Raw genomic sequence first — 18939 nt, forward strand, 5'->3', positions numbered from 1 at the left:
TCTATCCACAACAAATGAAAAAGCGGCTTTCAGGGAATTTTCTCAGAAAGTATGGACATGCCCTTGAAAAAATTTTCACCCGTCGTAATAGGGGCAGCGAATACAATACATTGCAAGAAAAATCAAAACGATTCGAGAGGTGGTCTTAATCTGCACTCTTCCCGAATTTTTAAGGGAAGGTATCCGAAGGAGTATACCGATATCTATATATATAAAAGAGTTAAGTGATGATGTGATCTACAACGCCCAGACGAAACGGCTGAAGCTAGAATCCCCAAATTTTGTGTGAGGATTAGTCTTGGGGCAAAGGTGCTCGATAAGGCTGGGTTTTTGGAAATTCGTCCTAGAAGGGTACGAAAAGTACTAAAATGTACTAAAAATGGTCCAATTTGTGTGGGGGGGGGGGGGGCGACTAAGAATCAACGCCCAGACGAAACGGCTGAAGCTAGAATTCCCAAATTTTGGGTGAGGATTAGTCTTGGAGCGAAGGTGCTCGATAAGGCTGGGTTTTTGGAAATTCGTCCTACAAGGGTGCGAAAAGCACTAAAATGTACTAAAAATGGTACCATTTGTGTGGGGGGCCGACTAAGAATCAACGCTCAGACGAAACGGCTGAAGCTAGAATTCCCAAATTTTGGGTGAGGATTAGTCTTGGGGCGAAGGTGCTCGATAAGGCTGGGTTTTTGGAAATTCGTCCTACAAGGGTACGAAAAGCACTAAAATGTACTAAAAATGGTCAAATTTGTGTGTGGGGGCGACTAAGAATCAACGCCCAGACGAAACGGCTGAAGCTAGAATTCCCAAATTTTGGGTGAGGATTAGTCTTGGGGCGAAGGTGCTCGATAAGGCTGGGTTTTTGGAAATTCGTCCTACAAGGGTGCGAAAAGTACTAAAATGTACTAAAAATGGTCAAATTTGTGTGGGGGGCCGACTAAGAATCAACGCCCAGACGAAACGGCTGAAGCTAGAATTCCCAAATTTTGGGTGAGGATTAGTCTTGGGGCGAAGGTGCTCGATAAGGCTGGGTTTTTGGAAATTCGTCCTACAATGGTGCGAAAAGCACTAAAATGTACTAAAAATTTTCAAATTTGTGTGGCTGACCGCCTAATAATCAACGCCCAGACGAAACGGCTGAAGCTGAAAACCTGAAATTTTGTGTGAGGGTTAGTTTTGGGGCGAAGGTGCTCGATAAGGCTGGGTTTTTGGAAATTCGTCCTGCAAAGGTGCGAAAAGCACTAAAATGTACTAAAAATTGTCAAATTTGTGTGGCTGACCCCCTAATAATCAACGCTCAGACGAAACGGCTGAAGCTAGAATCTTGAAAATTTGGGTGAGGGTTAGACTTGTGGCGAAGGTGCCCGATAAGGCTGAGTTTTTGGAAATTTGTCCTAGAAGGGTACGGAAAGTACTAAAATGTACTAACAATGGTGCTTTTTGTATGGCTGACTGATTAATAATCAACGCTCAGACGAAACGGCTGAAGCTAGAATTTTGAAATTTTGTGTGAGGGTTAATCTTGGGGCGAAGTTGCTCGATAAGGCTGGGTTTTTGGAAATTCGTCCTAGAAGGATGCGAAAAGCACTAAAATGTACTAAAAATTGTCTCATTTGTGTGGCTGACCGCCTAATAATCAATGCCCAGACGAAACGGATGAAGCTAGAAGCTTGAGTGTATTTTGAGTGTAGGTTGGTGTTGGAATGTAGGCGTGAAATAAGGAAATTCGAACTGGAAAGTTACGAAAAGTACTAAATGGTACTAAATGTGATACCCTTTGTATTAGGCAAACGGGAAAAGGTAGAATTCTGAAATTTGGGATGAGGGTCACTGGTGGAGAGTTTAAAAGTTGTACCAAAGGGTTTTTTGAATTTCGACCTAGAAGTGTACGAAAAGTACTAAAAGTTATAAAATTTAGTACCAGTTGTATATTTTGAACGCCTATAGCTAGAATCTTGAAATTTGGTATGGAAGGTGGTGTTTATGAAAGGAAATTCGATCTCATGTGTACGAAAAGTACTAAAGTGTACTAAATTTAGTACAATTTGGATTTGAATGAACTGATAAAGCTGAAAACTTGAATTTTAAAATTAAGACTACTATTGAAGAGTAGGATTGAGATATGAGGCTTATTTTTGAAAATTCGTACTTAGTGTACGAAAAGTACTAAATTTGATACAATTTGGATTTGGGTGAATGGATGGAGGTGGAATCCTGAAATTTTGAATTATTATTACTGTTAGAGTATAGGATTGAGGTAGTTTTGAAAATTTGTACTTATTCGTACGAAAAGTACTAAACGGTCGTGAATTTGGTACAATTTGGATTTGGGTGAATGGATATAGGTGGAATCCTGTAATTTGGAATCAAGATTACTGTTGGACTGTAGGATTGAGTTAATCTTGGAAATTCGTACCTATGGGTACGGAAAATACTAAATTTGGTACAATTTAAATATAGGTAAACGGGCTGTAGGATTGAACAAGTTGTGGAAATTTGTACGAAAGTACTAAATGGTACTCAATTCGGATTTGGGTGCACGGATAGAGCTGGAATCCTGAAATCTGGAATTAAGGTTACTGATGGAGTGAAGGATTGAGGTAGTTTTGGAAATTCATACTTATGGGTACGGAAGGTACTAAATGTATTAAATTTGGTACAATTTGGATTTGGGTGAACAGATAGAGCTGGAATCCTGAAATTTATAATTAAAGTTACTTATGGGGTGTAAGATTGAGGTAGTTTTGGAAATTCGTACTTATGGTTACGGAAAGTACTAAATGGTACTAACTTTGGTATACTTTAGATTTGGGTGAACGAATAGAGCTGGAATCCTGAAATTTGGAATTAAGATTACTGTTGGGCAGTAGGATTGAGTTAGTCTTGGAAATTCGTACTTATGTGTACGGAAAGTACTAAATTTGGTACAATTAAAATTTTCGTGTACCGACCGAGCTGTAGTGCGATTCTCTAACACATTTTTTGAGTTACCGACAAAAATCGGTAAAAACTGAAACGCAAAATTATGAATGAAAAGTTCAAATAAATGTTGACCACACTCTTGCTGTGGTAGAACTTTACGACAGTTTTTTATTCGTCGATAACTTACCGAAAAACATCGGTAAATACCGACAATTGTCGGTAACTCAAAAAATGAGTTAGAGAATCGCACTACTGGAATCCTAAAATTTGGAATTATGATTATTTATGGAGTGTAGGATTGATGTCCGTATTTATGGGTACGGAAAGTACTAAATGGTACTAAGTTTTGTACATTTTGGATTTGGGTAAACAGATAGAGCTGGAATCCTCAAATTTATAATTAAGATTACTTATGGAGTGTAGGGTATGGAATGTACTAAATGGCACTTAATTTAGTACAATCTATATTTGGGTGAACGGATAGAGCAGGAATCCTGGAATTTCGAGTTAAGGTTATTGTTGGAGTGTAGGGTTAAGGAAGTTTTGAAAATTCGTACTAATGGGCACGGAATGTACTAAGTGGTACTAAATTGGTACAATTTATATTTGGGTGAACGGAGAGAGCTGGAATCCTGATATTTAGATTACTGTTGGAGTGTAGGACTGAGATAGTTTTGGAAGTTCGTACTTATGGTTACGAAAAGTACTAAATGGTACTTAATTTCGTACAATTTAGTTTTAGGCGAACGGATAGGGTAGTATCCTGAAATATGGAATTACTGTTGGAGATATGTAGTTATTGAAATTCGTACTATCATACGAAAAGTATTAGTGGTATTATGAATAGAGATGGAATTCGGAAATTTGGGATTATAGACCCTCTTGGTGTGTAGGGTTGAGATATGGATGTGGTTGTGGATATACTTACAAAATGGCACAGAATGTGGTTCAGCTGTTATTATTAGTAGAGCTGAAATTGTGAAATTCGATATTATGTGTACGTACTTATGTATACGAAAAATACTAAATTGCGGTTGGGATTATGTTTTGGATAAAAGGCAGTAGTTTTTTTTAACTTATACATATTATAGGTACTGAATTTGTTACCAGTTTGGCGTTGAAGGGATAAAGTGGAATTTCGAATTGTTGTTGAGGGATGGTGTTGGTGTTTAGATAAGAATTTTTTTTAAATGCATACAAATTCTGAAATTAGGCTTAGGGCTGGCTGACTTATTGAGAAATACACAATGGTATTAAATTTGACGTTGGTGTAGCAATGAAGCTGGAATAATATAATTAGTGTGTGAAAAGTACAAAATTGCCATCAATTTGGTATTGGGCTAAGGAATAGGTATATTATCTATTTGACAGGTTTATTTTTAGAAATGGTCGTACAATAAATGTACTAGGAGTATTAAGTAATACTAAATATTAAAGCACTGGTATTGGGAGAATCGATAATTGAAATTTGTTGTGAGGATCACTGTTGAGATTGGATCGGAATTAAAATCCACCTTTAAATGTATGAAAGGTTTCCACATGTAATACTATTGACATTGGGTGAACAAGTAGAGCTAAAACTGTAACAAGCTAATGAGCTAAGGTTTGGGATTCTAAAAATTGTACTGCATAATGTTCCATTGTTTCTATGTTGACGCGAATTCAGTTTCTAAATAATGTAATAATTGTTTCACAAACATCCCAGACGGGACAAGGGAGACTTCTCTCATATCAAGGAGTGCACCCCGATTCATATTAGATCAATGATATGGGACGTACTGATTACCGCCGAGTCCGAACGGCGTGCTTACGACACCATTTGTAGAGAAGTTTTACATAACTGAAATACTCAGTAAATGTCGCCAACATTACTGAGGGGTATTTTGCAACCGTCGAAAATTTGATGTTGCCTGACCGGGGAATCGATCGGTTTTCTACATTTTGATATCACAAATTCCAAAATTCGGACTGAAATTTAAAATGTAGGTCGCTGTTAAAGCGTAGCTGTCTTTTTTTTTTTTTTGAGATTCGAACAAAGCATGCACGAACAGTACTTGAAAGAAGTTAAATATCAATTTAAATAGCTATAAATACATAAAAATGTTCAGTGTTCACCATATTAAATGTTTATTTGAACATTATTTCTTTTCCGCATACGAAGTAGCGGGCATTTTGCTAGTAGTCCATATTTGATCTATGTCTGGTAGAAAAATTACAATGTGCAAAGTATGGACCAAATCGGTTATACCATTCAAGAGTTATAGTGTGCAAAATTTTTCCGAACATTATCCAACTTTTGTGTGGGAGGTACCAGAAGAAGTGGACCGATATGGCTCATCTTTGAACTTAAACTAAGTTTGGACAAAATGTTACGAAAGCCAAATTTTGGACCTAATCGCTTGTTCCGTTTTAGAGTTATCGTACGCTCCAGTCAGACAGACAAACGGACAGATATGGCTAATTCAACTCCAAATTGTCTGGAACGGATTTCGTCCAAACATACTTGGGGTCTAAAACCATTATTTCGATGAGGCACATTTTTCCCGTATGAAATTGAATATACCCTCGTCCGTCTGAATGTCCGTCTGTCTGGCTGGGGCGCACAATAACTCTCACACGGATCCACCGATTTGAACCTAAGTTTTGGGTATCGTAATATTTTGTCCAAGATGGGCCATATCGGTCCACTCCTTCGGGTACCTCCCCTACAAAAGTTCAAAAATTGGTCCAAACTTTGCATACCGTATTATTTTTTCGATATATAGATCGGGTTCGAATATGGACTATATCGGTCCACTCCTTCGGGTACCTCCCACACAAAATTCGGATTAAGTGAAGTTTTAAAGCTCCTCTCGTATCGTTTTGAAATTGTTTTCAGTAGGTTGTCCTTGCGGGTTCGTTTACGACGGTACACTAGTTTTCTTGCGCAAGTACATACTTCCTGAGATATTGGCGTAAAATCTTCAAGAAACCCTGACGGAGCCAACCAAAATGCAAATCCGCAACATAATTCACGCAGGGAGTTTCTGATTGATAGAGACTTTGTAAATCGTATTATTTCATCCAGTCATGTAACAGGTTGAAATATGGACTATATTCGTCCACTCTTTCGGGTACCTCTCACACAAAATTCGGAAAAAGTGGACTTTAAAAGCTTCTCTCGCATTGTTTTGACTGTTTTTTTTCGTAGTTTTTTTCTATCAGCCTCATTTACAACGGTACAATTTTTTCCGGAGTAAGTCAATACTTCCTGAGATAATGGCCCAAAAGCTCCAAAGACCAGCCGGCACATACTAAAATGACTATTGTGCAAGATAACTCTAAAACGTTTTCAAAAATTTCTTCCAAATTTAGTTTAACGTTACTTAATATTTCAAGTCCTTTATGAAGAAGTTTGGTAACTAAAAATTGCTATAGCCCCACATCACGGTACCCACAGATTTTAAAGCAAACTCGTGATACAAATTCTATTAGGGCAATCATGAGTATTTCCTTGGAATTTCGCGCAAGAATAATAATTTAAGAAAGTGAAATTCTTTTAAAATTAACATTTTAAAACGTTGAAAACTACTAGAATCGCTTTATTGTGGAATATTCTCGCCGAATCGACAAAAATATTCCCTTTTTCCATATAAATGTGGAAATAAAAAATTGTGAAATTGGGAAAAGGCAACAAATTCCGCATGAAATTTTTATTCGTGATTGCCCTGAATATATGTTATATGTGGCATTATTATTGTGTTTGGTTTGGTTTTGTTGTTGTTTTTTTTTTTTTTTTGTTAGCTGCTGACGGTATACAGTTTGACAAGTAATTGTTTTCAAACTGAGAAAACGAACACTTTTCATGAATTAATTACTAAAAAATGACAAATAGTTGTCATAAAAATGTCGGGTTTTTTGCAAAAATTAGTTGGTCGACTTATTTAAGACCAAAATTAATGGATAAATAAAAAATTAACCCGCTTAGTTCAACAATAATAACCAAAACAATAATTAACATGTAATGCAAGGTGCCAAAAAAATGTTTTCAAAATGTAATTGAGGTTCCAAAATACCCCATATTTTCGGTAAATACTTAAAAATCATGACATTTTATGAATTTTATTCTTAACAAGGATTAGTTGCTAACAAGTATCAAAAATATTAGGCATGGAATATCCCCACTAAGAGGGTTACCATATGGACCATGGGGGTACAAGATCGTATTACATGCAAACGATGTCCTTTAGGTCTCAAACCGGGAATATCTGAAAACTAAGACATTTTATGAATATTTTAAGTTCACCAGGATGGACTTCCATCAGCGTGACCGCTGGAAAATTTCAAAAAGTATCACAAAAAGTATCATTCCAGGAAAAAAGTGGCACAAGTCTTTCCAAAAAAGTAGCGCGAAAAGTGGCACACATTTTTCTTATTATTAAGTTAAAAAATACACTAAAACTTAAAAAAATTTGGAAAAACACATAATTTCAAGTGTACACGGTTTCATGTGTTTGTAAATTTTTCTTATTTGCAATATTCGTAATGAAACTAACAGACCGTTTTATTTTACTTTTTTTACCACTGTCAAAATTTCAGTGAAATTACTCTTTGTGTGGACCGGGACTAACCTAAAAATACCTAGCAAAATGTTCGATGCCAAAGATGCCATTCAATCATGGGTGCAAGTGATCTGGCATGTCATTTTTTGGCATCTTCATCGATGAATTTTGTATGACCGTGGACCCCAAAAGATGCTATTCATTTTTGGATCCAAAGCATGTCGTTTACACCAATGCTTTGACATGTCATTCACCAATGCTTTGGCATGTCATTTCCACCAATTCTTTGGCATGTCATTTTCACCAACTCTTTGCAATGTCATTATCATTACGACGAAAGTTTTAAAAGCGTTGTTTGTGATTTCGAGTCTCCGACAACATGAAGCCTATTGTTAATAATATATATATTTAGAAAATTGTGTATAAATAAAAACACAAAATTCATCTCTATTGGATCGATGGAATGTGTTTAAATGCTGATGAAAATATCGGATCTTTCACGACTTCCTTTGCAGTGGTTCAAATTCTAGTGAAAAGATCGGATCTTTCACGACTTCGTTTGAACCAATGCAAAATATGTCATGAAATCACGTCATCACATGAAACCCCTTCCTTCAAATTTTGCTGGGTAATAATGAATTTTCCATCAAATAAAAAAGCCACTCAACTATTTCTTCTAATTATACTAAATGCATTATCCGTAGAAGTTTCTACAAAATGACTACACGGAAGGTTATAGCACTCTGAAACTTGGTTTAGACTTTACACTTATACGATGATTATCTCGATTTATTTGACATATATTGTATGAAAATGACAACAATCCACAGGACTTGCTAAACCAAGCATAGTCTAAACGGGATACGATGTAGATACCCTCACTTGATAAGAAGGGTCTTGAGTGTAGTTGTTATGCGGATCAAACTGTCTGACTACCATTACCAAGCACTTTCGTTCATTCCTACCAACCAAAAAACTGGTTTTTACATACGCAAATATCACTTAAAAACAAACTAATTCAAAATCGTGTAGTTCGAGGCTTTTTCTACTGCACCTTGAGATTTAAGTAGAGTTTGAATTACAAAGTATTTAATTTAAAAATAGTGGCACAAGGTATGAAAAAGTATCACAAAATTTCAAAAAGTGGCACATTTGGTATCAAAATAAAAAAGTGGCACAGAAGTATCAATGCCGAAAAAAAGTGTCAAAATTGATACTTTAGTGGCACAACGGTCACGCTGACTTCCATCAATTACAATAAATATTGCCTACAGAATAGCTCGATCAGGAGGGTTGCCAGATGGACTAAAAAAGTACCATGTCTTATTAACAGTAAAACGGACCAACTAGGCCCACAACCACAGCCTACAAGTGGTTCATTCAACTCAAAATTTATTAAGAGATAAGAATATTTCATTAAACAGTCGAAAATAGCACATTTGGAGACTAATATTCCTTAGAAATTTGTGGGGTACAGATTTCTACAATTTTCGCAAATGCTTACTATGACCTACTGGAGACATTTTGTGCACTGTGTAGTAATACTGTGACAAAAAATTCTAAGTGACGGGGAAATAATGCTACAGTGTTACCATGGTATACCATCAAAGCCAAAAAACTTACGGGAATTCCTCAATCTGGTTGTTAATAGATAAAATTGGATGTCTATAGCAAGCTCAGTATAATTTAGCAATATCTTCCATATGCATTTCTAACCGATTTTTCTATTTCCTGGTTATATTTTGGTTTGTTTTAGTGACTATCCTTATCCCTAAATTAAATTTCAGTTAAATAAACCACTTTTAAGATCTAATTATGGGCCTAGGAGGTCCAGTTTACTGTTATTAAGACCTGGTACATTTTTAGTCGATCTGGCAACCCTCCTGATCGAGTTCTGCTGTAGGTAATATTCATTGTAATTGATGTCATACCATCTTGGTAAACCAAAATACTCAAAAAACGTCTTAGTTTTTAGATATGCTCGGCTTGAGACCTATAGGACATTGTTTACATGCAATATGATCTGATACCCCCTTGGTCCATATGGTAACCCTCTTAGTGGGGATATCCAATGCCTAATATTGCTGATACTTGTTAGCAACTAATCCTTGTTAAGAATAAAATCCATAAAATGTCATGATTTTTAAGTATTTAGCGAAAATATGGGGTATTTTGGAACCTCAATTACATTTTGAAAACATTTTCTTGGCACCTAGCATTACATGTTAATTATTCTTTTGGTTATTATTGTTGAATTAAGCGGGTTAATTTTTTATTTATCCATTTATTTTGGTCTTAAATAAGTCGACCAACTAATTTTTGCAACTATTTGTAATTTTTTAGTAATTAATGCATGAGAAGTGTTCGTTTTCTCAGTTTGAAAACAATTACTTGTCAAACTGTATGTATCCCCGTCAGCTCTGCTGACTGATACTTTCTTACTTGATCCAGGCTTCATCTAATAATAACACGGCATCCAACACATTTAGTTTCGTAATTTGATCCTTTTCTATTCCTGCCAGGATAGTGGGTATCCACCAATTCCGGTAATGCGATTTTAATGATTTTATTACACCTTGGTCCATGGGTTGTAAAACAGATGTGGCATTCAAGCTTAATTGACTTCAGTCCGCCTACATGAGGGTGTCTTGGAAATTTTGCATGCTTTTGTGCCATGTTTAGTAAGATCACGATTGCAGTTTCTAATTCATTTCACGAACATTTTAATTGTCATCCTTGCTTTAGCATTATTTTCGATGTCGACTTGATGTTCCAGTCATATTCGCTGCAATTATTACAAAAAATAATGTTGTGTCGAAACCGAAAACGTACGGTTATTTGGAATGTTAAGTGTTCGGTGCTGCTTGAGCCATGATAGTAGGAAAGTTTCAACTTCTTCTAACGTGGATTTTCGTATTTTTTATTAATTTTGCAATGATCGTCCTCTATATTGTTGTATTTTCCGATATTTTTCAAAAAGTTGTAATTTAGTTGTCTAACCCTACCTTTGAACACGTTGTGCATATGTTTTGTATTTTGTTGTTGTTTGAGTTTGAAAAAATATACGGTGATTTCTGAGTGAAATCCGACATTTTTTCAAAATTAAGTTTTTGATTTCCTTTTTTTTTGCTGCGGTGATACTTTTAATCAGCAAAACATTTCGGTATATTTACAGAATTTTTGACTAACGGTTCCAGAGATATAGCGCCATAAAAAAATCGAATTCTGTAAAAACTATGTGCAAAGAAATTCTCATAACATCTCTAATATTGGTCCAAAACAAAAAACTTTTTTTGTATGTTTTGTTGTCGGCTATTCAATAAAAAAAAAATAATAGAAAAAATTGCACAGTGGGCGTGGAAGCAATTTTCGCGATTTAATATTTAAAATCAACTTTTAACAATGATTGTACTCTTCGATTCTCTTGATTTTTTTATATACATTTTTTAGACTCAAAGAAGACTTAATACCGAATTTCCGATATTTCGATAAAACCTTCAAAATACCGAAAATCAAGAGGTACGATTCTATGGGGGATATAGGAACCGGCGGACCTATACTGATAATTCTTTTCTGCAATGTTATATAACCACATGGAAGATTAAATAACAAATTTCAGTTTTTCGGTGGGATATTAACGTCACAATCTTCAGAATTACGAAAATCCGGAGTTACCGTTCTATGGAGGCTATATCGAAGCGTGGACCTATACCTATGAATTTCAGTCAGAAAGGCTTTTACATCCAACAAAGACTAAATACCAAATACCTGCCACTTCGGTGAGTTGCTGTAGCCACAACCTTCAAACCCAACGAAGACTAAGTGCCAAATTTCAGCCATTTCGGTGTGATAATGAGGCCAAAACATTCAAAATACCGAAAATCGGAAAGTATCGTTCTATGAGGGCTATATGAAGGCGTGGACCTATACCGTCAAATTTCATACGGAACGTTTAATACCAAAAATGAAGGCCAAATACCAAATGTTTGCCATTTCGGTGGAATATTGAGGACAACACAACCTTCAAAATACCGGAAATAGGGAGGTACCTTTCTGTTGGGGCGATACTAAGTCCTGGACCTATACCGACAAATTGCATATAGAACGTTTTCCCAAATGTAGACCAATACCAATTTTAAGGCATTTCGCTGGAATTTTGAGGCCACAACCTTCATAATACCGCAAATAGGGAGGTACCGTTCTATGGGGGCTATACTAAGGCGTGGACCTGTACCGACAATTTTCTGGGGGGAAAGGTACCGTTCTATTGGGACTATATGAAGGCGTTGACCAATACCTACAAATTTCATATGGAACGTTTAATACCCCAAATAAAGACCAAATAATAATAGATAAGTACCAAATTTCAACCATTTCGGTGTGATAATGAGGCTAAAACCTTCAAAATACCGAAAATCATGTGGTAACCTTCCATGAGAAACTTCTATACTAAATTACAAAGCTATATATTAAAAATTGCGAGCTGTATCTTGATTTCAACAGACGGACTAACGGACTGATTGACAGACGGACATGGTTATATCGACTTAGAATTTTTCCCTGATCAAGAATATACACACTTTATAGGGTCTCCGTTGAATATTTCGATGTGTTACAAACAGAATGACAAAATTATTTATACCCTCCATATTATGGAGAATGGTTTAATAAGGAAATTAAAAACCTCATTTTGAAAAATAAAAAAAAACCTCATACATAAAATATTGAGAGAATTTTTTCTTCTTCGTATGGTTCGACTTTATAACACTGCCGACCAAAATTCTGAATATTGGCATCTTTTGACAGTGTGTTAGTAAGGTTGTATGAACGCATGCTGCAAACCTAAAACAAATCAAAACATTTGCTCTCTTTTGTGTGCTCTTTCATTGCTTTCGGGTCGTGTGTGTGTGAATTGCCGAAAAACTTGGTAACTTTAACATTACCAAAGAACGGCATTGCTTTATAACCGATAACAAACTTCAAATATTTCACAAAAAAAAAAAACAAAAAAAACGGCGTTACAACCGATGTCACGTTATAAGCGATGACTTTATAACCAATATTTATTTGTATAGAATATAAAGAGAAGAATTTCGGGACTTTTGGATTTCGTCGTTATAAGCAATATGACGTTATAAACGACGACGTTATAATCGATTTCGACTGTACATAAACATAACTGTCTGTGTATTAGTGATTTGAACATTACCTCTTTTTTGTTTAAGATTTATTCCCTGTCTGTTCTATTCTTCTTCCACCTACATTTCTGAATTCCTCCCTCCCATTTTCTTTATCTTTCTCTGTATATTTGTATTGTATGTTTTTTGAATAAAAAGGAAAACATAGATTATTTACAATTCAGTGGATTTAAATGATGTGCTTTTTTTGCATCAAAGAACGTATTAAGACTTTTACTTTTCTTTTTAAACTGAAACATTAACTTGCGAAAGAATCACATAACCAGATAATGCGAGTTTTGTGTAATGAGCTTAAGTTAATTATGTGAAGAAATAAAAAAATAAAAACAACGTTCCCCATGAGACTTGTTGTATTCACATTTTATAACATGTTAAAAGTCTCGAGACATTGAAAGTAATTTAAAGACAGATGCCATGTGTGTCACAATCCAATCAAAGTTATTTTTTTTTTCTTAGCTGACAACTGATTTACATTTAACATGTAATTATGAATATAAACTTAGATTCAAATAAAGTTTTTAAATTAAAAGAAATAGATTGGCAAGTAAAAAAGTATCAAAGAGATATACCGTCATGAACAAAAATATGGATTTGGATTCAAGCTCAAAAGTGTTGCGGAGAAGGAGGTACATGAATAAGGACCGACATTGTCCAGTTTGGAAGTCGGTCTTATTTTGGAAGTCATTTCTTTTCGATAGATATCGCGCCCACTAGTCATTTTAGGTATTCAATATATAATTTGGACCATTATATAAGGAAACATGGAGTTGGTCACGAAAAACATATCTCTGTAAACAGGAACACGAGGAGTACCTTCCGTCAATATTTCCGAAAGATATTCGAATCGACATGCACTTTAACATTTTGAACTTTTGTGGGGGGTGCGGGGTAACGTCCGATATTGACCATTTTCGAAATTAAACTAACGTTGGACCAACTCTAGGTGATCCAATGTTTGGTCCAAATCGGTTGCTCCGTTTAAGAAATATCGAGCTTACAATGTTAGCCAAATAAATTAAAACATTAGTGGGGGAGATACCGCAAGGAGTGGGCCGATACCATCTTCGAACTCTGTTTAAGGTTTACATAAATACGTATTAGGATATGCAAAGTTTGTAACAACGCCGTATCCATTTCGAAAATTGTCGGGAGCACCAGCCACTACATACGGTGGGCGCAGGGGTTTTTTTATACCCTCATCCTTTAGGCTAGAAAAGGTATACATATACACTTTGATACGACCAAATATGTGCCTCATCGAAATAACGTTTCAGAAAATTTGAAGTCGATTTAGCCATGTCCGTCCGTCTGTCTGTCCGTCGGTCAGTCCGTCTGTCTGGCTGGCTGGTGCGCACTCTCGAACGGATCAACCGATTCGAACCAAATCTTGGGTATCGTAATATTTTGTCCAAACTTAGTTCAAGATGGGCCATATCTGTCTACTCCTTCGGGTACCTCCCCCACAAAAGTTCAAAATTTTTCTGTAAAATGGTGTGAACGATAACTCTGAAGGGATCAATTGATTTGGTCCAAACTTTGCACATAGTATTATTCCTTCCAAATATAGATTCGGTTCGAATATGGACTATATTGGTCCACTCCTTCGGGTATCTCCCACACAAAATTCGGATGAAGTGAAGTTTAACAGCTCCTCTCGGATCGTTTTGAAATTTGTTTCAGCAAGTTCTCCATGCGGCTCCCTTTACGACGGTACAATTTTTGTTTGCGCAAGTCAATACTTCCTGAAATATTAGACAAAATGTTCCGAGAAACCCCGATGGCACCACACAAAATGGCTAATCCGCAAGATAATTCTTGCAGAGAGTTTCTGATTGATGCAGACTTTGCGCATCATATTATTTCATTCAATCATGTATCAGGTTGGAATATGGACTATATCGATCCACTCCTTCGGGTACCTCCCACACAAAATTCGGATAAAGTTAAGTTTAAGAGCTTCTCTCAGATCGTCTTGATTTTATTTCAGCAGGTTGTCATGCTTCTTCATTTACGACGGTACAACTTTTTTCTTGCGCAAGTCCATACTTTCTGAGATATTGCGCAAAATGTTCCAAGAAACCCTGACGGCACCACCCACAATGGGCAAATCCGCAAGATAATTCTCGCAGGAAGTTTCTGAATGGTGCAGACTGTGCACATCATATTATTTCATCCAGTCATGTATCAGGTTGGACTGTGGGCTATGGTCCACTCCTTCGGATACCTCCCACACAAAGTTTTAAAAGAGTGAAGTTTAAAAGCTCCTCTCGCTCCTCTTTTTTCAGTTGGTTGTTCTAGCGGCCTCATTTAAAACGGTACAATATTTTTCCGGAATAAGTCAATACTTCCTGAGATAATGATCCAAGCTCCAAAACCTTGCCGGTACATACTCAAATAGCTATCGTGCAAGATATCTATAAAACTTTGTCAAAAATTTCTTCCACACTTAGTATAATGTAATTTAATAGTTCGAGTGCTTTATGAAGATGTTTGGTGGCTGAGGATATATCTCTGTCAGCACAGCTGACTGATACTTTCTTACTTGTTACAGCTATCCGACCACTTCGTAACGAAGATTGACTTATTTTTATTTTATTTATTTATTTTTACTCCAGTGGGGCCACAACAAAATTGTTCCATTGTTGTTAATGCTAAATGTTTAACTTCACTTCAACTTCGACCCGTACTCGCTGCTTCTGCCTCGACAGACCTTCTCCATGTATTTGCCGGTCTACCTCTCCTCCGGCTACCTAGCGGATTCCACTCAAGCGCTTGTCTGGCAATGTCGTCTCTATCCTTCCGTAGGGTATGACCTATCCATTTCCGTCTCGTTATTTCTATGTTAACCGGTTCCTGTTTGGTTTCCCGCCACAGTGAGATATTTGATATGGTGTTGGCCCAGAATATGCCCATTATTCTACGCAAGCACCTGTTTATGAAGACTTGCAGCGATTTAACCTCATTTGTCGCTGCGTTCCAGGTTTCACATGCATACAAAACTACAGATTTAATATTCTAGTTAAATAGCCTCAATTTGATTTGCCTGGAGATAATTTGGGAGCACCACTCGTTTTCCAATGCACCAAACGCCCAACGTCCTTTTTTGATTCGGTGTACTATATCTTCCTTACTTCCACCATTGTCATTTATTATGCTCTCAAGATATATGAAGGAGCTAACAGTTTCAATTTTTTTACCGTCGATTGTAAGGTTTGATGCCATTGTAGTGTTAATGCACATCACCTTAGTTTTCCCAATATTTATCTTCAGCTCGGCTCTAGTTGCAGAGCAGTGAATGCTTTGTAAGTTTGCGGTCATGTGTGAATGCTTGTGGGTGAGCAGGCATATATCATCAGCATAGTCGAGGTCTAGCAGTCTTTCTTTTAACCCTCATTGTATTCCGCAGGAGATTTTCATCGCACTGTCCATTATCACGTCCAGTATGATATTAAAGAGCAGTGGAGAGAGAAAACGCCCTTGCCTTACTCCTGCGTTTATGCTGATTTTATTGCTTAGCTGGGATTCGTGTGGGATTCGGCACGTGGCATTATCATACAGGGCTTTTACGAGGTTAATCATCTTTGCCGAATCAACCTTTGCAAACCATAGCGCTCCAGATTGCATCGTGGGATATGGTGTCGAATGCTCGTTCAAAGTCGATGAATCCCATATACAGCGGGGATCTCCATTCAACAGACTGCTCCACTATACGCATGATCGGCGAGGTCGGAAGCCTGCCTGCTCTCTTCTCAATAATGGTTCCAATGGTTCACCAATGCGCTTGGCCTTGATATGCGATATTACTTTCGCTACTGCATTCATTAACGATATTACCCTCCAGTTCCTACACTCTGTGAGGTTGCCCTTTTAGGTAGTTTGATTATGATACCTTCATTGATTATACTAGGTAGTGACTCATTTGTCCAAAAGCTCTGAACTATCGGAAGTATAATCTGCGCACTGGTTTCGGTGTCAGCTGATAGTAATTCTGGTGGTATGTATATTGTCAGGACCAGGTACCTTGCTATTTCGTAAAGACTTAATAGCTTATATTACTTCGTTCCTGCTTGGGCTTTGGATGTTCATGTCTTCCCTGACTACGTGGTCTCTGCAATCACACAGTTGTTGCGTAGAATGTACCAATACCAATAGCATATTGGAGTAATATTTTGTCCATATTTGTAGCTACTCCTGTTTGGATGTTGTTGATATGCCCTTCTCATCTACAAGTGGTCTTGATGGCACCATAATTCTCTAGCATATTTGTAAAGATCTCTGCTGCGATGTGTTACTGCGGCTACTTGTGCTTCTCTTGCTAAATTATTTATCCACACACGTTTATCCTTCCTTGCGCTTCTTTTGACGGTACAGTTTGCTGCATTGTACTTTGTTTGCCACTCCTGGTTGGTGACTCTTGTTTTTGCGCTGTTGAGTTTATTTTTGATTTCCCTTCTTAGATTTATTGCGTTCCATGTGTCATCTGAGATCCATTTCTTCTTTCACTGCGGTCTCTGCAACGTCAGTGGGTGCGTAACACTGTAGAATTGTACATACAAATCCGACATCGATTTTTTCCCTTTGACTTAAAACCAGTCTAGTTCCCATATAACAGTACCTCCCAATTTTTGGTATTTCGAGGATTTTAGCTACAATTTTAACCGACGATTTATTGTAATTTGATATTTGAGGTGGTCTCGAAACATCTCCACCAAAAACTCTGAACATGGGACCATGTTTTTGTACTGAGGATTTTAGCTACAATGTTTAATCGAAATAGCTGCAATTTGACATTTAAGGTTTTTAGTGGTCACAACACTTCTCCACCCAAAAATTGTCAACATAGGTCCATGTTTTGGTATATCTCTCATCAGGAACGTACGCAAGCCCATCACGCTTTGATGCAGGGATATGAAGTTGTAAAATAGTCATAACCCTATTGTATAACCCTCGTTAATCTAAAGGCTGAGGGTATAACATGAAGGAATGAGGAAAATATCACTAAAAATCTTTCATCATTTGTATGAACAAACTGCGTTATAGCACACGTTAGATGTTATGACGTTATTCTTACGTTTTGAAACCAGTTCAGTGAACTAGGAACTAGATTACCCAACTCTAGTACTTTTTATTGGGATTCTGCAATATTTTGTGGAATTCTTTACCAGAATTTGTAGTGGGTGGCATGTTCGAACTTCGTTGGTAATTTAAGTGTTCTTTTTTTCGATTCGATTTCATTGAAACATAGCTCATATTTACATTAGGCAATTTTCCTTGCGGCATGTGTCAGTTTGTCTATTAGAGAGAGGGTGTTGAGAGGCAAAGGGTTACCATATGCCTCACCCCTCTCTCCATCAAACTGACAATTGCCGCAAGGAAAATGGCCTAATGTAAATATGGACATATTTAGGATTTTCATTTTTTTCAACTAACCTTCCCCTGATATTTTGAAGAATATTTCAAAAGTAGCTGGAATTAGTAGTGAGTGGCATGTTCGACCTTGATTTTCATTTAAATGGCATTTTATTGATTTTCATTGAAACATATTTAAAATATTTGTGTTTTTTTATGTGAACTAAACTCCTCCCAATCTTGTCTTCATCGACATCATCACAACTCCACGTTCACTCATGTCCGCAAACAGCCATAATTTATTCATTGATTTCTGTTTTAATATTTCTCGACCTCATTTGTGTTTATTCGTTCGTTCGTGTTGTTGGTGTTTATTTTATTTAAAATTTTGTTAAATTCAATTTTTATTTTAGTTTACAAGATCAATCGGATTCACGTTCCCTGTCCGATTCGTTGGACAATATACCGTCAAATGTCTTTGGACCGGAAGGAATTGTGACACGTTTTACGCTACCGCTATCGTATGGACGTAAAGAAGCTCGACAAAAACGTTTAGGGTAAACTTTGTTATGATATTTTCTTTATTTATATATGATGCTATTGTTTAATTTTTTAGTTTTTGTTTTTTTCATTTATGAAACATTTCCACAATTTTAAAAACCAATGGTGGGGTCGTACCAACGTTTTGTTTTTTGTGTTTTTATGAAAGACCCCTTTGGCGTATGAATGTTTTATTTAATTTTTTTTTTTGCAATTGGTCTTGAAACCCCAAACTGAATACTGAAAGAAAATATATTTTTAATTAGCATCCCTGTTGTCTGGATTTCCAGTAGTTTTTAGTTATATTTTTTATGTGAAGTTTGCTACATGCTCTTTGGTTTTAATTTTGTTTTTCTTTTTTGTTGTCTTTTCAATGGTCTTATTAGGAATTGTGC

At 36.5% G+C, this 18939-nt stretch overlaps 1 protein-coding gene across 20 annotated transcripts in view; it reads left to right on the forward strand.

The window, feature by feature from the left end:
* The window catches only part of fry (microtubule binding protein furry), a 522947-nt gene that overhangs the window by 156856 nt on the left and 347152 nt on the right, over positions 1 to 18939 (forward strand). For 13 of the 20 annotated variants that reach the window (XM_073983048.1, XM_073983059.1, XM_073983047.1 and 10 more), the window contains one exon: positions 18418 to 18561. The exons of the other annotated variants lie outside the window; for them this stretch is intronic. In XM_073983048.1, coding sequence (XP_073839149.1) covers positions 18418 to 18561 — 144 coding nt within the window. The remainder of the gene's footprint in view (positions 1 to 18417; positions 18562 to 18939) is intronic. 20 annotated transcript variants of the gene reach the window in all.

Source organism: Musca autumnalis, unplaced genomic scaffold, assembly GCF_047663935.1.
Source record: "Musca autumnalis isolate F117 unplaced genomic scaffold, ASM4766393v1 scaffold_4, whole genome shotgun sequence".
NCBI classification, from domain to species: Eukaryota; Metazoa; Arthropoda; class Insecta; order Diptera; family Muscidae; genus Musca; species Musca autumnalis.